This window comes from Cololabis saira, chromosome 1 (genome assembly GCF_033807715.1).
Source record: "Cololabis saira isolate AMF1-May2022 chromosome 1, fColSai1.1, whole genome shotgun sequence".
In the NCBI taxonomy this organism is placed as follows: domain Eukaryota; kingdom Metazoa; phylum Chordata; class Actinopteri; order Beloniformes; family Belonidae; genus Cololabis; species Cololabis saira.
In genome coordinates this window covers 18,825,159-18,847,812 of record NC_084587.1, presented here as the reverse complement: position 1 = coordinate 18,847,812, position 22,654 = coordinate 18,825,159, and the positions used below count along the sequence as shown (strand labels likewise).

At 41.1% G+C, this 22,654-nt stretch overlaps 1 protein-coding gene across 2 annotated transcripts; it reads right to left on the bottom strand.

The window, feature by feature from the left end:
* Positions 1 to 4,597: 4,597 nt before the first annotated feature.
* On the bottom strand, positions 4,598 to 21,435 carry serhl (serine hydrolase like). 2 transcript variants are annotated; one of them, XM_061730394.1, is made up of 13 exons: positions 21,280 to 21,435; positions 20,141 to 20,284; positions 18,970 to 19,083; positions 13,937 to 13,978; positions 13,826 to 13,845; positions 13,651 to 13,725; positions 10,085 to 10,194; positions 9,751 to 9,830; positions 8,947 to 8,981; positions 8,783 to 8,859; positions 8,597 to 8,681; positions 5,333 to 5,453; positions 4,598 to 5,228 (listed from the first exon to the last, which is right to left on the bottom strand). In XM_061730394.1, the coding sequence occupies exons 1-13, from the start codon at positions 21,335 to 21,337 to the stop codon at positions 5,215 to 5,217; spliced, it is 975 nt and encodes a 324-aa protein (XP_061586378.1). In that variant the 5' UTR covers positions 21,338 to 21,435; the 3' UTR covers positions 4,598 to 5,214. The 2 variants fall into 2 exon arrangements, with proteins under 2 accessions (XP_061586378.1, XP_061586368.1); XM_061730384.1 differs by having other exon boundaries at positions 4,598 to 5,453.
* Between the last annotated feature and the right edge of the window lie 1,219 nt (positions 21,436 to 22,654).

Here is a 22,654-nt window from a genome sequence, read left to right as displayed (position 1 = left end):
AGGAAGTACAGGCAGGCGCCGAAGCCCGCCAGCACCAGAACCGACACCAGCAGGTACAGGGGAACGAACCAGTCCAGGAACAGCCACGACATGGCGGCTGGAGGTGATGGAGACGGAGGAGGAGGAGAGGGATGAGGAGGATGAATGAGGGGGGAAGAGAAGGAGAGAGGATGGATGGACAGTTACTCCAGACCTCACAAACGCACATCAGCTGCAGTGAAACCTCAAAATAAAGCAAGAAAAGCCCAGGTGTGGCGGTGTTTACCTGTTACCTGCGCAGCTCGATCAGCGGGTCGCCTGGCTGTGTCTCCGACAGACAAGCAGCTGCATGCGGCTTCATCCTCCAGCTCCCCATTCACTCTGACGTCCAGGGGAGGAGGGGAGCGGGTTGCCATGGCGACGCCCAGGATGGAGATGGAGGGAGTGGGAGGAAAACTTATATAACTATAATCATTTTTTTCCCTCCCTGTTTTCATGGGTGGAGGGGGTGGTTTTTGGGGAGGTGGTTTAGGGTGTGGGGGGTGTTAAGCCCTTCAGATGTCTCTGCTCGCCGTCTCGCTGCATAAAATCAATTCACCTCCATTTAACACCAGGGCGATCACATAGTTTATGACATTGAGGAGGAGCCGGGAGAGGGTGGGGGGCTTTTTGTGTCGTTATGATTGGCTTTGACTGACAGCGGCTGCAGTATTTCATTGAGCCCCCCCTCACCCCCCTAGTGGCCTACATAATCTAAAGTTTTCAGTTGAGGTAGTTTTTTCCTCTAAAGTGCCGATTTTAGTTTATTCTGGCATCAGATTCTTGAAAAGCAGATGAGATGACATGAAGCGCTGAGATGCCCGTGAACATGTCACGCCCTGTTTGATATGATCATATCAATGGGTGTAGTCTAGTGGCTGCAGAGGTGAGCTTGGCTCTGGAGGACCCCGGTATGGCAACCAAGATGAACCACCTGGGGCCCTTGAGCAAGGCCTTAACCATAATTGCTCCATGGTGTGTGTCTCAGATGTAATTACAGTAGTAGTAATATAAACATCTGGCCTGGTGCTGCTGACTTGGCTACTTGATTTAATGGCTCATCTGCAAGTGTGAACACCTCGTAAGAAAACAAATGGAGAAAATTAAAAAGCTGAAGTTTTCCGTTCAAGTTTGTGCCACACAATGACAAAGAGGAAAGAGACCAGAATCAGAATCAAGTTTATGGCCACGTCAGGTCAGACAAGACATGGAATTTGATCTGGTTATTTTCGCTCACTCTACAGTAAATAGACAAACAGACAAATGACAGGAAGGTGCATTGTTACAGCATATGATTGTGTTATTATAATTATTATTATTATTACATGGTGATTGATTACTCTGGGTGTGAGGGGTCTGCAGAGATGCTACCTGCCCGTTTCCTGGTCCTGGACCGGTACAGGTCCTGGATAGATTGGAGGTTAGTCCCAACTACCGTATTGGCCCGAATATAAGACAGTGTTTTTTGCATTGAAATAAGACTGAAAAAGTGGGGGTCGTCTTACATTCGGGGTCTAGACGTTATACCCATTCACAACGCTAGATGGCGCCAGATATCTTTTTTTTTTTTTCTTTTTTTTTTTTAAATATTTTTATCCCGGTTTTTTTCCCATTTTTACCACCCCGTGCTCCTACCTACTGACAGTCCTGGGCATTGCCATCCTCTACCAACCCCGGGAGGGCCCTGCACTGAGCTCAGGTCTCCTCCTTAACCTGAGGAGTGAGCAGGCCGCATCTTTTCACCAGACAGGGTGGGGTTTCTCCGGCCGAATGTAGCGCGTGGATCCTCCCCACCCCATCTGGCGCCCCGGTCGGCCAGAGGGGGCATGTATAGCCCAGTACTGTGTGCATGTTTTTGTGAGGGTAGCTCCCATTAGCTACCCAGGGGAACACGGGGAGAACATACAAACTCCACTCAGAAAGATCCTTTCGCCAACCCCACCCATGGTGTGGGCACTGAAGTCATGGGGGGAACTAACACGCACTTCAGCACCCACAGCGTCCCCCGGCGGGAATCGAACCCAGGACCTTCTTGCTGTGAGACCGCTGCACTACCTGCTGCGCCACCGTGCCCCCTCGGCGCCAGATATCTTTAAAGCGAATGCTGAACTAAACTCCCCAGGCCAAAGCGAACCCCTGTCACGAAGAAGAAAAATAAAAATAGCGGTAGCACAAAGAAGAAAAATAAAAAATAGCGGTAAGAAAGAAAAGAGAAGAAAATAAGGGAAGAGATAACAGAAAAAGGAGAAACATAGCGACAATCTGGAGAAAAGTGAGTGGAAGTTCGGCAGGCTAACCGGCAGCTGAGGAGAAGTTATGATGCAAACTTCAAGATGATGATTTGAATGAGGCAAAATAACATGCTTTTTCTCTCAAATATATTTGTTTCAGATGTACTGTAATTATTTTCTGTATAAAAATTGAATTTGGTGTTCAAAAAGTGTTTTTTTAAACTTGAGTCTTGAAAAAGAGGGGGTCGTCTTATAATCAGGGTCGTCTTATATTCGGGCCAATACGGTATCCTCTCTGCAGACCTGATTGTCCGTTGCAGTCTGTGCCTCTTCTCTATAACCGCTCCAGATCAGCAATGGTTATATAGAAGAGCTGTCAGGAAATGGTGGAGTAGGACCCAGATGCAGAAGAGATGCAGGAGTTCCAAAAAAATAGTGATTTATTAGTTTATTAGTATTAGATTTATAGTCTGCTGAGCAGGATCCAAAAACCGGAATATGAATGTGACAAACCTGACCAGAAACATGGAGGTTAGAAACAGTACGGACCAGCCGGGAGCAAGGGAAAGACAAGACACAGAGGGGTTATCGAGACACAGGTGCAGACAATCGGGGCAGATGGGACACAGGGAAGTCAAGACAGAACTGAAACACAAAGACAAGGGGTTCAAAATAACTTCAAACAAACAACTTCACTCTGCAGTGAGGAAGATTATTAATGAAGATTATTCCCAAGTGGAAACCCAAGCAAAGAAAACCTGCTTGCTTGTTTTAGGTTTGAAAGAAACCCCAGGTCTCCAGGAACAAGGATCTTTGGACAGATGAGAGCAAAGGGAAGTTTTTCGGCACATCTGATGAAAGCCAAAGTCAGAATATCAACATTACACCAACTGTCAATCACAAAGGTGGTGACGTGGTCAGCCACGGGGCTGTGATGAGGAAAGCTGCTTTCGTCAATGAAAATTTTGACTAAATATCGTCGTCAGCGAACCTTTATCACCTGAGGAAAACGAGACGCAACGAAAATGCTGGTCATGTGATAACGATAACTAAATATATAATGCAATATCGTAGAGGAATAAAAACCAGACTAAAATGTAGATTACAAATTAAAAACTCTGCTAAAATGTGTCTTCATTTTCGTTGACCAAAATAACACGAGACGAAATGTTATAACAAAGATCCTTAATATCCATTTTTTAAGTTGTTTCCTCTGGTTTAGTCTTTAAACCAGTTTAGTCTTTAGATACACTTTCCTACGTGGAAAAGAAAACCAAATGTGTCGTTGGAAAAAGAAAAAGACGGGGAGAAATGTGGAAAAATAAATATGTTGTAAACTCAAATCACTGTATTCTTTAGTCTATAAGACTAAAGAATACAGTAACAATATATATAATAATATAATAAGATAACCTTGTTTGAATTGTAAAATGGGTTTGGCTAAATACAATCTTTGACTAAAATTAGACTAAAATGGACAATTCTGACTAAAATGCTCAGACTTTTAGTCGACTGAAACTTGAAACGACTAAAAAGTATGAACGTGACTAAAACTAATAAAAATTAAAATGATAGCTGGACCCAAAGACTGGACTAAATTGAAACAGGCTGCCAGAAACAACACTAGTGATGAGTCCAACATGAACTCCTTTGTACACCAGACTATTCCATATGGGGGAAATGTATATTATTTGGCCAAAATATTTACATTCAGAACTTAAGGAAACATCTGGATCAGACGTTTTCCCATCACAATTTTACCGAACTTACCAGGGATTTTTGTGAAGATTCAGGATATTAACAGAGTGGAAGTGGAACATGACTTTGAAGCTGTACAATAAAGTCAGAGTACAATAAATGGCCCATTTAGTCCTCCGACCAGTCGGATGGCCCCCCTGTCCAAGTCCGGCTCTACTGGAGGCTTTAACCCGTGTAGATTTGAAGTTTTCGTCTCCACTGTCGCCTCGTGCTTGTTCAGCACCAAAGTAAAGACTCGGAGCAATATTCTGGGCTCCTTGGACTGTTTTTATGAATTTTGAAGGCTTGGTGACCTGCAACCTCCCCCTCTGCCTGAAGGAAGCTGGTAAAACCTCCATGATCCTGAATATGAAGAAGCGTAGATGATGGATTTCTGAGTTTTGAGTCTGGACTCTACTGAAACTGGACGTGTCCTTGGTGTGAAGCCTTTATTTTGACGGGGCACAGACGGAGGTGAATTCAGATGAAGTCCAACACATTGATCATTTCTGTTACCTTCTTGACTCCACATAGTAAAAAAGCTTTGATGTCTGGATGTGCCGACTCTGACCTGAGCCTGACTGCTGCGTTTGATTTTATTTGATGTTCACAAAGAGATTTATTCATTTATTCTCATCCAGTGTTTATTTATTCCAAGTGCATCAGTTACCCGAAGACCTTCCCAGTAACATAAAAGTATGACTTTACGAGTGTTTTCCATTAATTTCCCTTAAAATATGATGTGATCTATATCTAACTAACAAGTAAGCTGATAACAGTTATAATTTCCTGTGCTTTTAATGAATGCTGCAGAGTAAAGTAAGATATTTACAGCTGAAGGTCTGAAGACATCTCTGACCCTGTTTATGAGACTATTACACACACAAAAAACAAATAAATGCAAAAAAGAAGTACATTCGAAGGGGTTCACATACTTTTTCTTGTCTCCATCACCACATGTTGACACCTATTTTTTATTTTTTTATTTGGATCAAGTACAAAATAAATCACATCCGCTGACTGATAATAGAAAACAACACGGCCTTGAATTTAGGTTATTTAATGAAAAAACGTCAAGTTAATCATTACGAGTCAAACAAGAGCTGACAACACGTGATAAATTTGGTTAAACACATAATTTAACGTTGTTCACCAGCTTGTTTCAAGGATCAGTCCACGTTACAGTCGTTTTCAAGATGAACAGATCCCGCTACACGGACAAGGGGAGCTACGCTAAAGCACCTGGAAGAGTGTAAACAGTTTAGTAGCAGCAGTTCAGTAGTTTTAACTTAGAAAAAGTGGATTAAATACAGGATATGTTTGCTATAATCTGGAGGTCTGAGCACCTGTTAGTTCTGCTGAGTTGGCCGGTGCTTTGGTCTGCAGGAAGTTCGACACAAACGGAGCCACGACCTCGGGCTCGTTCAGGTGGACGTGGTGATTGCCGGGAACCCTCACCACCTCGTTCTGGAGGGAGAGAGACACAAATATTCAAAGTTCAACCGGCTGCAGGTGACCTCTATTGGCTTCTATTGGGTCAAACTGACTTTTAAAGCAGATTCGTGGAGGAAGTAGTGACATTTTGTGGCCAAATTGTAGAATGCAACTAAATAAATACCAGCCCTCCAAAAAAAAAAAAGTTTCAAGGTCGCAGACACATTTCCACGGTGAGAGGTAGTGTTGTTTTTGGCAGCCTGTTTCAATTTTAGTTTTAGTCTAGTCTTTGGGTTGAGCTATCATTTTAGTTTTTATTAGTCATGTTTGTTCTCCTTTTAGTCGTGTCAAGTTTCAGTCGACTAAAAGTCTGAGCATTTTAGTCTTATTTTAGTCAGAATTGTCCAGGACCATTTTAGTAAAAGATTGTATTTAGCCAAACCCATTTTTCAAACAAACAAAGTTATCTTATTATATTATTGTTACCTTATAGACTCAAGAATACATTCATTCCAGATACAGAACAACATATTTATTTTTCGACATTTCTCCCCATGTTTTTCTTTTTCGATGACACATTGGGTTTTCTTTTCCACGTCTATGTAGGAAAGTGGATCCAAAGATCATCTCTTCTTCTTCTCCAGCCCCAGAGCAGATCCCCGCGTGGCCGGCCATCGGCCCCTTTCTCTATTTAACTTTGTTTTTAATTGACGTGAACCTGGAGCTCTGCGTTAACGGCATCAGCCTCTAACTCTGCAGCTGCATCTTCTGGATCTGATTCCCCGCTGTCGCGACTGGGATGGAGGACGTGACGTCACCCAGCAGTAGAACTAAACCAGAGGAAACTACTTCAAACAAGGATCTTTGTTAGAACATTTCGTCTCGTTTTGGTCAACGAAAATGAAGACACATTTTAGCAGAGTTTTTATTTTGTAATCTACATTTTAGTCTTGTTTTTATTTGTCTACGATATTGCATTATATATTTTAATTATCGTTATCGTCGCATGACCAGCATTTTCGTTATGTCTCGTCTCGTTTTCCTCAGGTGATAAAGGTTAGTTGACGACGATATTTAGTCATAATTTTCGTTGACGAAAGCAACTTTAGACACAACTGGTGCCAGCGACCCATCAGGAGTGTTGCTGCATTTGAATCCCGAGGGAATATAGTTGTACGTGGTCATCAAATCCTCGTGAAACCTTAAAGGCCTTTCAGGTGAGACATAAGTATGTTGAGGTTGTCTCTGCTCAGGAGATAAAAGGTGCACCAGGAGCCCAGAAGTTACTCGGTGACTGAAAAGCTTTCCGATAAGTGGTTAGCAGATGTCAAGGAAATTTTTCCACATTGTGGAGGTGAATACATTCATTCCAACTTCCAGGAAAAAAGGATGGAGGACGAGGGTCCACCATGTCCTCATACATGAACAGTTCACGATAGAAAAATAGGGGGAAACAAACAGCCGCTGTGAATCGCCACCATTCTAGTCAATGACAAATGTCGCCCAGCAGGGGCCGTGTCGCGGTTACGGACCGACCCCGAAACAACCTCCCGCTCTGCTACACTAAAATTAGATATCTATTTTGGCGCCAGACTGCATCAATTTACACACGACAGGTGGAGCTGTCATGAGTAGAGAGAAGGCAGTGGACTTTCAAAATAAAAGACCAACAGTGGGCTCCGACTCGTACATGGACCACCGGGCCCTCACGAGTCCAGAGGGGGCCCCTGAAGTCTGGGTTTCCCTGCTGCCTCGTGACCTGACCCCGGATCAGTGGTACTGGATGGATGGATGGACCCCATAAGGTATATATATTAATAAAGACCCTTTTCGGCATCTCTACAGTAGTCAGAGCTATCATTATAATTGCTATTATTATTATTATCATCATCATCATCATCATCATCATCATCATCATCATCATCGTCATTATTATTATTATTACTACTATTATCATTATTTAGGAGACTTATGATACTTCATTTGTTCTTTTTGTATATTCTATTCTGTTAAAAGGTGGGCAAGATAAGCTCTATGCTTCAAGCCCAGACCTTTTCGGTCAAAATAATCAAAATGTTGACCAGGGAAAAACCTGTGTTATCTTGTTTGTTGATTTTTATGTTTGTGATTGACGGAAATAAATATGAACTATCTAACTATCTACCTCCAACACACTGGTTCAACAGAGCATTTTATACTTCCACTACGCCACACTTAGACATCTGCACCATGCATCTTAGCATTTGTGCATTTATAATATATTCCCTTTACTGCAAAATAATATTTGTCAAGTGGTTTTCTTCACATCTATATTTCTGATGCTGCTGACGAAGATCACACAGTCCTTTCACGCATTATTGAGGACAAGACCACATCCTGTTCTCCGTCCTCGAGCGCTTTTATTCTTCTCCTCAGAATCAAAAGGACAACTGCTGAACTCGCTCATCAAGGATTTAAGCATTCATCTTCTAAAAAAGATCCTTTAAATGGCAATTTGGTTCCACACAATGTGCTTAAAGGACGTGGGATGACTCCCTGACGTCCGCTGAAATGGCTGATGGGAAACCGAACCACTCAAACTTGAATAGTCAGTTACTGTAGTGGCCATTAGTCGTGAAAAGATTACTGGATGGGAACTTTTTGCAGATTTAAACCCAGAAGTCTGAATACATCCTCAACTGAGGTTACCATGGTGATCTTTTTAAGTTAAAAGGAGGCTTTTCAGAGACAGAAAACTCCAGTTTTTGGCCCGCTAGCTCACTAACGCACAGTTCACATGCTGCAGTACATCAGAGCGATGTCCAAGTCTGCAGATTTTCTTTTGATATCCGAGTTGTAGATAAGAAATGCACTTTTTTTTATCTGCAGCCGACTTGAATTGAAAAAAGAAAAAAAACAAAGCAAACGATGCCCCTCCGGAGTTGCTCATCCTCCGTTCTCTCTCATCAGCACCACTTGACCAGGTTCCAGTATGTAGGTCAGTGTTTGGATTCACCGCTATTAGCATTTCTGCTGCCTCGGAGACGTTCGCATGCAGACGCCGCTGCCAGCGTGCAGCTGTCTGTCAGCTCGGCATAATTACACACAGGCTCTGCTGCCAAAAATAAAAACACCAGGACTCAAGAGGACCTATTTTGCTATTTTGCACAAACGGACTGGAAGAAAGCTGGACTCACATTTCCGTCCTTGTAGGCCTCAAGAAGTGCAGACACCAATTTCTCCTCTGTGTTGGGAAACATTCTCCCAAAGCCGCCGTCTGCTCTGTAAAAGAAACAAAAGAAACAAATATCGTGTGCAAGTTTAGTCTTTTGTGTTGCTGAATTATACATACGAGGAAATCCGGAAACAGAGGTGCGTCTTACAGAATAATCAGGACCGAGGCCCGTATCCTCGACCGCATCTCCAGACTCTGCTCCAAACTTATGCGCGCTATGTTTTTCTGGAAAAAACGTGAAACGATACTTCGTAAGCCGCAACAGCTCAGGGACTTCAGAAAACAGCTCCGATACTTCAGCAGCAAACTCACCAGATTAATCCGGAAATCTCGGGAGAACATCACTCCTGCAGGAGAGAAGGAAATCCATTACACCTCCGGCACCAGAGGAAGAGACGGATCAGAGAAGGCCGGGATAAACACGCGCCCATAATGTGTCCAGCATGCATAAGAATCTAGGCTGGTTATCTATGAGACAGAAGGTCTACTTATACTTTGTTACATTTTCTGAGGAATATACTGGTAACACGATCTCCGAAACAACTGTATGACAGATTATACTATAATTTTGCTCATTAATATCCCTATAAATATATATATGCTACATACCTAATAAATATATAACATATATTACATAATTATAACTATCCCTCTCATCATATAATATATACTACATAAATATCCATATAAATATCTAAACATATAAAATGTAGGTAGCAAAAATTTGTTTAAGATTCAGTTGAAACAATATCTTCTAAAATTTAATGAATTATGATTAGACATTTTGAAAGGAACAGAATGAAGTTTGAATAGAATTACAGGTAGTGTAAACCACATCACAATAAAGGTGAAAAGGGGTCAAGAATTCTAAGATAAGGTCATTTCAGGCAGGTTTTGTTTATGAAGGTGTTTTATTTGATTTCATTTCTATGTATTTATGTCTGAGAATGATGGTGATTTAGTTATCCTCTGTGTTGTTTGTGACTAAGGGAGTTGTGTCTATTATTGTTTTGTTTGTCATGTATAATGTATGTCTGTTATGTATTAAGTGTTTAAATGTGTGTGTACGTCGGACCCCAGGAAGAATAGCTAATGGGGATCCTAAATAAAACAAACCTCCTTCCACTTGGACTAAGGCTCGCTCCAGAAGGATCGTTGCAGACTCTTCTGACAGACTCTTGTTTCCAGCCAACAGCCTGGGGGGGTCACACACACACACACACACACACACACACACACACACACACACACACACACACACACACACACACACACACACACACACACACACACACACACACACACACACACACACACACACACACACACACACACACACACACACACACACACACACACACACACACACACACACACACACACACACACACACACACAGAGTGAGCGGCTGTGCGTCTTTTACGACTGCTGCAGCAGGAAGGTGGATTACCTCTCCACGGCCTTCTCGTGGGAGTAAACTCTCTTCTGCTTTCCTTCCATAGTTTTTTCAAACTGAATCATGTCCTCCAGCCCTTGTCGCAACACTTCAGGCATTTCTTTCTGCGGGGGAAGAAGGACGGAAATAATAAAGGACGGCGGGTGAACAGACAACAGCGTGCCGGCGCGCCGCTACTCTGTGACGGTTATTGGAAAAACGTAACGCAGAGGAATGATGGGAATCGTTCAGATGGGCCCGGAGGACAAAACTGCACCTCAACTCAATTTCATCGGTGATTGAAAAAACCTTTATTTAATGGAAAGTGTTTCAAAATGCCAAAACAAACATAAAAAAAAAAAGTATATATTTTGCTTTTGGACGACGCAGAATTCAATGTAATGAAGTCGTGAACCCTTTTAGTGTAAATCAAAGTAAAAGTGGCTGCAGGTCGCCGCCGGAGCTGCTCCAGCACTCAACGGAGAGGAGAAAAGATAGAAAGCAGAAACGCTCGATTTATTATTTTCCAGCAAAAACTCAAGTGTTTTTATTTCCTGAGATCAAAAAGAAGCTTTGTTTTGGCATAAATGTAAAATAAAGACTAAATTAAAGCCAGGAAAGACTAAATACACTCATAAAAATGTGATGATTTTGGAGTAAACGAAACATTTTCTGCATCATTACAGAAAAAAGCAACATCATTTTCTTCACTCTAAAAAAAGAAAGATTAGGTCGTAAAAACTCTTTAAGTGGCACAAAAATGATGTAGCAAGGAAAATGTTCTCACACTTCATTTACAGACAAATACAGTCTCTATGAAATATTGAAACAAAAACACTGGGGAAGACGAGTCTAGTTGTCGGGAGCTTGGCCAGCCGTCGGCATCGTTGCCTGCCGGATGAAACCAAGTGTCATTTCGCCCCGGGTGACATTACCACCTCCATCATTGTTCTTTTAAGGTATCCTAAAAGGTAATAGTTGGAGCTAAATACAGTGGGGCAAAAAAGTATTTAGTCAGCCACCAATTGTCTAAGTTCTCCAGCTTAAAAAGAGGAGAGAGGCCTGTGATTTTCATCATAGGTAACTTCAACTATGAGAGACATAAATGGGGGGAAAGAATCCAGAAAATCACGTTGTAGGATTTTTTTACCGAATTCATTGGTAAATTCCTTGGTAAAATAAGTATTTGGTCACCTACAAACAAGCAAGATTTCTGGCTTTCACAGACCTGTAACTTCTTCTTTAAGAGGCTCCTCTGTCCTCCACTCGTTACTAGGGCTGTTCGATTAATCGATTTTAAATCGTAATCGCGATTATGTAATTAGAACGATGTTAAAATGTGAAAATCGTAAAATCGATTTTTCACTTTTTTTTTTTTACCTTGTCTGCACACATATTAATGATTGATACCATATTAATGAATGATGGAAATACCTCTCAATACCTGCGACAAGTGCCCCATCGGAGAGGCTCTTTAGTGTAGGAGGGGGCGTTGGAACATGCCACCGGGCATCCCTCAAGCCAGATGCGGTAGACCGGCTCGTGTTCCTTGCAAAAAACTTGCAAATGTGAACAGCAAATGTAATGACTGACATTACACACCTCTACCTCCTTCATGGGTTGCATTATCATTTAGCATGCAAAGACCCAGTTTAGTTTAATTAGAAAATGTCTTGTTTTATTTAATTGGAAATATAACTAACTGTATGTTTGCAAGTGCTGATTTGCTGATTTTTTTTTTAAGAGATAAAACTTTAAATTTTATTATATTTTTTAAAACTTTTTTTCAACTTATTTTACAGAGTTTTGCACTTTATTCATTCATTTTTGGTTTAATAAGAGCAAAGTTTACACTTAAAGCCCAATGGGGCAAATGTTCAATAAAAAAACAGCATATTTGAAATCATTTTTTTGCCTTTTGTCAATTCACAAAATAATCGTAATCGTAATCGAAAATCGGATTTTGAGAGAAAAAAATCAAGATTTTATTTTTGGGCAAAATCGAACAGCCCTACTCGTTACCTGTATTAATGGCACCTGTTTTACCTCGTTATCAGTATAAAAGACACCTGTCCACAACCTCAAACAGTCACACTCCAAACTCCACTATGGCCAAGACCAAAGAGCTGTCAAAGAACGGGAAAAAACTAAATTGTAGACCAGCACCAGGCTGGGAAGACTGAATCTGCAATAGTTAAGCAGCTTGTTGTGAAGAAATTAACTGTGGGAGCAATTATTAGAAAATGGAAGACATACAAGATACTGATAATCTCCCTGGATCTGGGGCTCCACACAACATCTCACCCCATGGGGTAAAAATGATCACAAGAACGGTGATGATGATTTTTTTTTTTTCTTCATTTTGTCTCTCATAGTTGAGATATACCTGTGATTAAAATTACAGGCCTCTCATCTTTTTAAGTGGGAGAACTTGCACAACTGGTGTCTGACTAAATACTTTTTTGCCCCACTGTACAGGTTTTATTTTCTTTCTTTCCTTATTTTTGTGAAGCGGATGGCCTTGTTCAAACTAAACTGTTGCTATGGTAGCTGATTGATACCTGGCAGTGATGGAGGCCACGAGGAGAAGGCCAACCGCTTTGGACCGTGGCGTGGTGTCAGATACGAATCAATATGTGGGGTATTTTTGAGTTTGTGATCGACTGAGCAGGTTTTAACATTGAACATCTGTCATTTTTTGGAGTACGATACATATTTTTGTCTCGATATGCAAATAAATGGACTCGCAACTAAAGTTGCTTTCGTCAAGGAAACTTATGACTAAATATCATCGTCAACAAACCTTTATCACCTGAGGAAAACGAGACGAGACGCACCGAAAATGCAGGTCATATGACGTTAATTAAATATATAATGCAATATCGTAGATGAATAAAAACTAGACTAAAATGTAGATTACAAAATAAAAACTCTGCTAAAATGTGTCTTCATTTTCGTTGACCGAGACGAAATGTCATAACAAAGATCCTTAATATCCATTTTTTAAAGTTGTTTCCTCTGGTTTAGTCTTTAAACCAGTTTATTCTGTACATCTTTGGATACACTTTTTTACATAGACGTGGAAAAGAAAACCGAATGTGTTGTTGAAGAAGAAAAAGACGGGGAGAAATGCGGAAAAATAAATGTTGTAAACTCAAATTAGAGTCTTCTGTATCTGGAATGAATGTATTCTTGAGTCTATAAGGTAACAATAATATAATAAGATAACCTTGTTTGAATTGTAAAATGGGTTTGGCTAAATACAATCTTTGACTAAAACTAGACTATAATGGACAATTCTGACTAAAATAAGACTAAAATGCTCAGAGTTTTAGTCGGCTGAACCTTGACACGACTAAAAGGAGAATGAACGTGACTAAAACTAATGATAGCTTGACCCAAAGACTAGACTAAAACTAAAATTGAAACAGGCTGCCAAAAACAACACTACTGGCAACTCTGGACTTGCACGCGTCAAACTTTCATTACGGTAGTCATGATGTTGATACGGGGCTGCAGGGTTCAGTGTTCAGGGAGTGACTCAGAGCGAGTGGGACGCCGCAGAGAAAAGCAGAAAGTACCGTGTCTGTCGGTAAAAACCCGTAGGAGTCGAGCAGCACGAGGGCGTCCACCATCTCAGGATACACGGCGCTGAACTGTTGAGAACACACAGATGATGATGATGATGATGATGTTGCTGCGATGCCACAGCGAGACCTCTGCTACGCGTCAACTGGAGTACAGTGAATCATTTACCATCCCGCCTATGTTGCCCCCTGGAACGAAAGACAAAGAGAGCGGACGCGTCACGTAAAGCCGAGCAAACATCTGCCAGCATTAAAGCCTCCCCTCTCCAGCGGCACTCACCCATGCTGTGGCCGATGATGGAGAATTTGCTCCACTGCAGAGCTGTGGGAGTAATTTCACACATCATCAAGCAGGTTCAGCATCTCATCTCTAAAACACAGAGCTTTTTGCTTTAGTTTAAGGGGAAGCGTCGCTGCTTCAAATGCAACAGAGATGTTTTACAGCTCTCCCAATATGGATAAACTTAAATCAAATATTCATATTGGGGATTTTTCAATAGTAATGTATACTTTTGTAGTTGGAAACTGTTCGCCCAGCCATGCTGCGCGACTTTCAGCAGCCTCTTCTCCCCGGGACTGAGTTTAATTGAGCAAGCGTTCATCGCAGCGGTGGGCAGGCTCCGAGATCTCTGGGCGTTTGATCTCCGTTACTCCGGCTGTGAGAGATCAATAACTGATGTGTGTAACCGTAAATGTACGAGCGACACGCTTTTAATCATCCTAATTAGAGTCCCCCAGGGGCACTTAAGTTATTTTAATTGTGTTCAAACACGAAGTAGACACTATTACACACACCAAACCAAATAAATCTATTTCAGATGAACAGAACGTTTCATTGAAGTGGTTTTCTGAGGACGTAGAGATCTACGATCCATCGTCTCTCCTCGGAAAATTCTCTGATGATGCTTTTAAATTTAATAGATTTCATCGGCTCCTTTCAGGCGAGACTACGAGCTGACGTTAAAGTCCATCTTCTCCGTGAAGACAGTCAGTACGTGCACATGCAGCGATTCAAACTGGTTGGAGATCATTTGCACACATCGTACTGACTTTTAAACTGCATGTGAACACCTTAAGTCAGTCAAGTAATCTGATCAGACTGGATTCATCAACCCGCTTGCAGCACCTAGATAAGCCAGTCGCAACCGCCTTGTTAATGCCATGTGTACGGAGACATGGATATTACAGTCTGCGCATGCTCGAGAATTTCCCCCGGGTGGGGTTTTCCCCCGGGGGAGGGGATCCACCTGGAAGTGAAAGGAGACGACGCAGGACGCAACGCTGCTCAGTAGTAGCACCTTGGGGTGTCGTGTGACTGCTTCAGGGGTGTCGTCAAAATATTTCCTATTCTGACATTTCATATATAAATACTGTATTTTCGCGACCATACGGGCGCCGTGTGAAAAGGCCAAGCCTCAGTCTTGTGTCATATTTCTGTATTTAAAACACACACGGCGCACCGACCGAAACGGCACACACACAAGAACACACACACACACACACACACACACACACACACACACACAAGCACAGGAGTGTGCGTATTTAAAAATACAGCGGGAGCAAAACTTTGTTTGATTGTAGGCTACTTTATTTCAGTTTTTACATTAATCAAACCCATTAAGTCTCATCCTCTGTTTCTGCATTAAAGAGCTCCGCTAAATCAGCTGTGCCAGTCCGAATTCCTCGCTGTCAGAGTCACGTTCCGTGCCGTGCGGTGCCTCGGAAATGCACGCTTTTGCAAAAGCTCGCAAAATAATCCCAGCAGACACGTTAGCCCACGCATCAACAATCAATCTGCAAACTGTGGCATTAAAAAAACAAAATACGCCGTACCCTACGCCGTAGGCTGCGTCTATTTAACGCGGACCTAATGCCGCGTTCCATTTATCCTCGGAAGTGGGGATTTCCCAGTCCCCAGTCGGAATTTTCAACTGGAACGCCCCTCGAAGTGGGGTTTCCCACTGGGAAAGTGGGAGAGTCTTCACCACCCCCGAGTTACCATTCCAAGATGGCTGCCATTCCCAGTTCCCACTTCCGATTTCCGAGGTAAATGGAACGCGGCATAAACTCCGGAGGCGGCAGAAAGAAATCTCTAAATTTCGGAGCAAATTTCTTAACAGGCGTAGCTACAACTGTTAGATTTCATCTATTAAACCAACATCTTCCTAAATGATTTATTTCAGCCGGCGTGATTCTCAACAGAGCTGCGTCCCTGGAGAGAGTTTCTCTCCCGGGGCTGACGCAGCAGCCTGACCCGGCGGACACGTCTCTTCTCGGGCTGTGAGCTGAGGCTGCTCCCCGGGAGCGGCGGCTCTTCTCATCTCCGAAAACATCGGGTCAAATTTCTTAACAGGCGTTATTTGGATAAACTGAGCCCCGGTTGCGGATCTTAAGGTTACCTTTATACCTGAAAAAATATTAAAACTTAATAAAGTGCCATATTAACAGCGCTACAGCTGAAATAAAACAGCTTTTGGCTCTCAGCTTCCTGATCAGGTTAGGGATGAAAACGAGGGGGAGTAGGAGAAATGGGACAGGCACCTGGGCCAAGTGCCCTAGATCTCAAGTGCCCTAAAATCTCCCCCTTCTTTTTTAGGGGTTAGGGAAGAAAAGAAGTGCGAGTGGAGAAAAGAAGGGCGAGTGAAGGAGAATTGGGATTGGCCCTTAGAATGCACTTTTTCCTTGTTGTTAAGCGGAGGTCAACCGGAAGTGGCTCTTTGTTGAAATGGTTACCATGGTTACCTCGGGTACAGCGCCACCTAGCGTCACGGAGTCAGCCATGCTCTGGTTACAGTGGCTTATTCAATCTGATTCAGTCTGATCTCAGAACAGCATGTGTGATCAGATAAGTTGATCCAATCTTCTGCATGTCATTATCTGATCAGATCTCCAACCACCTTGAATCGCTGCATGTGCACGTACTGAGTTGATACGTGCTCTCTTTGATTATTGCAGAGGTTTATACGGGTCTGGACCGCTCATCCGTCACCACCTGCAGCTGGAGTAAAATGATGCTGCTCGTCTTTAACCGGGTTAGAGGACGAGGGACCGCATCACAAGTTATTATTAGCTTTAAAAGGCCTTCGACTGGTTTTTATTCAAACTCGTGCTCCAACCTTGTGGAGGGGCCCAAAACACAACTTTTGTGTCGGTTGCTCCTAAAACTACAGTCTATATACAACAAATTACAGTTTATATATAATAAACTATACTGAAACAAACACCACACAACATAAAAGGTCTGCTACAAACACAGACCCGCTATCAGATTACGGTAAATATGAAACGCTGCCGCTTCTAACAGGGTCAGGAACTACTGAGCCAGCAGTCCAGGAAGAGCCAATAAAAACTTTAGCCCAATTTGAGAACGGCTTTTAATTTTAGTCACATTCCAGTCTCGATGTTTGAGAGTTGTGTGATTTAAGAACTGCAGGTAAAATCTTTTCTTCGCTCTGATTGGATAACGCCTGAAGTGACACAGGTCTGTGAACCTTTACGCTGGCTGTGGAGACTCCACATCCATCTGTCTGGCCCTTCCTGAGATACGGCCTTGCACATTCACCCACGGCTCACCTGGACCGTCACGTGTTACAAACTGAAGACGCTAACTAATACAAACCCCCCAAAACCTTTATATTCTAAAGGATTATGAAGGCAAATAAAACAAAGTTTAATAGTTTGGTACCTGAAAAACTTCACTAAGGCTTTAAAGACTGTTACACAACAGGAAAACCCGTCATTTTTGAGCAGGAATCTTAAAAATAAGTCTCTTTAGAGAGAAAAGAGTTAATCAAACCAACATAAAGCCACTTGCGCCACCTACAGGCGGGGAAAAGCAGTTGGCTCAGGAGCCTTCAGCTGATATGTTTTTTTTTATTCATACTTATTCATACTTTTATTCATACATACATACAAACAGACATCAGCACCAACATAAATAATATATTACAACCAAAAGGTAGCAAGTAAAAATTATACAGTAATCAAAAAGCATATTGTGAATTTTGTCTTTCACGATCAATCAGAAATATTTTGAAGATGTAGCAAAGTGAGTTCTACTTTCCTATTTGTAGTTAACTAACTAACTAGTATTTACATATGAATAGAAGTCAATTAAGAAAACAGAAGTTTGGGAGAGATTGGGAGTTCCTTGCTTTATGAATATGAAATCTCCCCAAAAAGGAGCATTAGATTCATTATGAAGTTAAAACTAAATCATTACATTCAAACTTGACTACGACATCCTTGGGCCTAATTTGGATAGTGCTTTAGATTTATCCATGATACATTTCTCCAGTCTTCAGCTGATATAACGTCATAACTAATCCAGCGCTGATGTTGGACCATTATTTAACGAGCAGTAGGTTGTTTTGAGAAGGCTATTAAAAGATAAACTCAGCTTCTCCTAAAGGCTGAGCAGGTGATGATGTGGGATTCTGGTTTACTCTCAACTTTGATGGGAAATCCTAAACATAAAATAAAGGGAGGGGTGACTACAAGCTTCACTCCTGCAAAGCATAATAATGGAGAATAGAGGAGGACTGCTCCCCAGAGCAGAGAACGGGCCGGACAGCAAGAGGATGATGCCGCAACAAGATTCTTGATCATAATATAAGATGTGGGATACCGTTAAATAAGCCATGAAAAAAAGTCTTGTTTTTTAACAAAATAAAACAACTAAACATTAGATAAAGTTAAAATAATTAGGAAGGTTTAAATCATTTATATTATATATAAACTTTATATAGATAGATAATTAATTCAAGAGAAATTCACCAGGAAAACTTCCACATGGCGATTTGGTTTTAAAACATTGCTTCTCTAATCTTTGCTCATTTGCAGCGCCGAGCGCACTGTTGCACGCAAATAAATATGTTTGTTTAAACTAAAAGTCTCACTGTTCTTTGGTAAACGGGAACATTTGCACAGTAGTGATCATTTAAAGAGGGGTTTCTGATTGTCTGACCTTCCTAGAATAGACAAATTATTATTATTATTATTATCATTATTATTATTATTATTATTGTGTAATATTGATGCCTCTTGTGTTTTGCACTATCCCCTTTGCTGCTGTAATCTGGAAATTTCCCCTCTGGGGGACTATTAAAGGATTTCTTATCTTATCTTATCTTCTTATCTTATCTTAAATAAGCGTTCCTATTTTATATCTTTCTCATCAACAATAGTTTACATTAGAAACCAAAAGAAATTAAATTATCCAGGTAATCACAAGAAAGACTCAACGTTCTCCCCGGACACATGCCGATGCTTGATCTGGTGTCTCAACACACCTTTCTGGAGCTCACTCACCATCAATGACTCTGCGTATGTCCATCACATAGGAGGGAAAGGCGTACAGGACCCCAGGGGGCCGATGCGATGAGCAGCCGTGACCCACCAGATCCACCGCCACATATCTGCAATCTGGAGGAAAGACAAACAACAGTTTGTGAGTTTGATGGCGACGGCGTCGGCCGAAGGGCCAGTGCATCAATGCTTACTGTAGAAACCCAAACATCAAGCAGTTATGCAGGCTGGACACTAGGGCTGGGCGATATCACCTCAAATCAATATCACGATAAATCGGGCAGTTTTACCTCGATAACGATAAATGTACGATAACCCTTAGCGGGGAAAAAAACCATGTATCTTCAGATTGGCTGATTGGTGGGTAACTCCAGACAGCTGCTCTGAGCTGAGAGCTTAACCACGGCATCGTGCCGTGACTCGTTTGTAAGATAAGCTGTTGGAGTTACTGTGCTGTGAAGTTAATTTCTCAGCATGCCACATGTGGCGTGAGAGTGTGTGAACTTGTGTGTGAACTTGTTTAAATGTCTCTCACTAGAAAGCCCTGTTATGTCAGCTGCTGCTGTTTGAACCATCAGCCATTTTCTTGAGTTTCCCTTCTCTTTCAGACTGGATGGATGGAGTCACCTGATTACAGACATGCCTTCTTAAAAGGGGAATGAATCTAGCACACAGTCAAAACAGACAAAAATACATTTCTTTTTTTTTTATCAAAACACCAAATTTACCAACATGGGAAAATTGTTGTTGGTAATCACAGTGAATGTCGGTGATTATTTTCCTCCACTTCACCACTTTATGTGTTTCTGTGTTAAAGGGGTAAACTTGTGGAATAGTCTCTGTGATGAGATAAAAATGTGTAGTTCTATCCGCAAATTAAAAAAACATTTTAAACTTAGGGCAATAGATAAATATAAACTATGACCAAGAGCAGCTTTTCCTGTAAATCCTCTATATCACATGCTTTTTTGGTAATTGATCACTGTAATACTTTTTATTTTGATTTGTTGTGATGTGATGTATTGTAAAAAAGGGTAGGCATTAAATAAGCTACGGCTTCAGTCTACACCTTTTTTGGTTCATTTATTTATATATCCAGCTTTACTGTGGTGCATGTTTTCATTGACTAATGGACCAAAATAAAACTAACTAACTAACTAACTTTATCGATTACCTTTGGGCAGAAGAGGAAGGAGGGTGTTGAAGCTGCCACAGTTGTCGGCCCAGCCATGCAGGCAGAGAACTGGCCGGCCGTGATCAGGACCCCAGACTTTACCTCTGATCTCCCCCCACGGCACCGGTATGGAGAGCTCTGAAACTGGACACACAGTAAACTGAGAAAAAAAAGAGGTGGTTTCTCACTAAACTGACACAATTAGATGCTTCGCAGAAATGAAAACAACACATTTGATAACTGATTTGTTGATTAAAGAAAATCTCATCCTCTCAAAAGTATGAGATTTAAATCTTTACACCCACACTGAATGTTTTGAGTTGGTATTTTGAATATTTTGCTGCATTAGAGCTGCAATTAATGTCTTTTTTCACAAATTAAAAGATCATTTAAGTGGTCCCATCCATCCAAATGGCGCCTTATAACAACAATGGTGCCAACGGTGTTAACCGATGTCAAATTCCCTGTTTGATATGTTCAAACTTTGTCATTAAAGCTGATTCTGATCCATGCAATGATTTTTTTCTTTTTCCTTTTTTTTTAAAGACTTATCTTCTGCTCCTCTTGTTGTATATTCATATAATATTTTGTGTCATGATGTTTCAGGTGTAAATAAGTGAGTAAAGTTTATTTAAATAGCACTTTTAACGCGTCACAACAACCACAGATAAGAAATAAATGACAAGGATGCTTATTTCACTTCTCTTCAGTAATTAATGACGTAATTAATCACGTAAGATTCAATTCAGTTCAATTTAAGTCAAATCAAAGAAACACATCTCTTTTAAGGGAAAACAGATGGACCAAACTGTGCAGCTCTTTCACTATAAAATACTATATAATAATAATAAAAACACATTTTCTTTTCTAAAACTTAAACAACAGGAGATATTTTAGATGTTCTCAACGACAGAATAATTATGATAATTTCAGCTCCGCCATCTTTGCTATAAAAGGTTCTAACGTTGAACTAAATGACAACTAAAGCCACGAGGATGCAAACTTCATGAACATTTTAAATATGCTTTTTAATATAAATGTATGTCCTGGGACTTTATTCCCAGTTAGAAAAGGAGGTTAGAAAACATGCTTGATCATGTTTGATCATTCATTCCGCCACCGGCGGCTGCAAAAGTTACCTGCTTGCTTCACTGTGGTGGTTGTCATGTGTCTGACGCCTTTCAAGGCTCGAATCATCCCAGAAAATTCGATGAAAACTAAACTTTATTATTCAATATCCACAAATATAAACTTCCCTGTTTCTTCTACAACGTTGTTGACACACGCCCCGCCCACTCGGGTCAGCTTGAGCTGCTATTGGCTGGACTGGTGCGGAAGTGTGGCTCGTCCAATCAGCGTCCAGAGGAGGCGGGGTTTACCTTTCACCCAATGTGATGTCAGGAGACGCCGGGACCAGCGCTTCATCACACGCTGCTCAAAGGATGTGTTATATAACTTTAAAGTCTACCGTTCACACTTCCACAATAAACTACCAATTAAAAAAGTAATAAAAACTATGAAATAACCAAAATGTGTTATTTGATAATATTTTGTAGACTTATAATCTTCCATTCTGTCAGGGTATTGTGTTTCTCTGTGGCAGTACCGGCAGGCAACCACCAGAGGGCGCCCGGGAAGACTGCTGCAGGGCTGAGGGCTGATTCCCTGCAGGTGTGTTGCACACCTGCAACCCCTCAAGCCTCATTACACCTGCCAGTCACTCTCTACCTGAGTGTTAACCACAAATAAAAGAGGGAAAAAATTTATATTATACTTGCTTAAGATATGTTTAGATATTTATGTGGATATTTATGTAGTATATATTATATGTTGAGAGGGATAGTTATAATTATGTAATATATGTTATATATTTATTATGTATGTAGCATATGTATATTTATAGGGATATTTATGTAGTTTATATAGTGTATATTTATATATATTTATATAATATATATGTCTATATATTGATATAATATTTATGTAATATTTGTATTTTCTATATACTTTTCTATATACTTATATGGATAATTATGTAGTAATAGGCATGTTTACGTAGTATTTATATAGACTATATTTATATGGATATTGTGTAGATATAATAATAGCAATAATGTAAATTCATAGAGTTATAAAGGGGTAGGAATTAGGAAAAAGTGTATACTTCTTCCTACTCCTTTTCGAACGTATGTGCATATGAAGATGTTACTGTTTCTTTATTTTTTTAATTTTTTATATACATGTTCAAAATAAATTCATTCATTCATTCAAACCCCTCTGATATCCACTTGTCGGAAACCTCTTAGAACCACCAAGTCAGAACCCTCTGTCTGGATTCCTGTGACTGGTAAACTTCAAGCTTCACCACCGTCTTCGTCGCACTACCTGTCTGCCCTCCAACAGTCCTACACCAGTTTTCCTATCCACTTCTCCAGCTCTCAGCAGTCCTGACAAAACCACTCACCCTCCCTGGCGGACCCCCCATCACCCCATGTCGTTTACCGTGGACCACCA

Excerpts from the sequence above, each read along its gene's own strand:
- serhl (XM_061730384.1), bottom strand. The coding sequence starts at position 21,337 with ATGATTCGAGCCTTGAAAGGCGTCAGACACATGACAACCACCACAGTG. Across the intron at positions 20,285-21,279 it reads CACCACAGTGAAGCAAGCAG|TTTCAGAGCTCTCCATACCG; the intron begins GTAACTTTTGCA and ends CTGTGTGTCCAG. Across the intron at positions 10,195-13,650 it reads GGTTTTTACCGACAGACACG|AAAGAAATGCCTGAAGTGTT; the intron begins GTACTTTCTGCT and ends CTTCCCCCGCAG.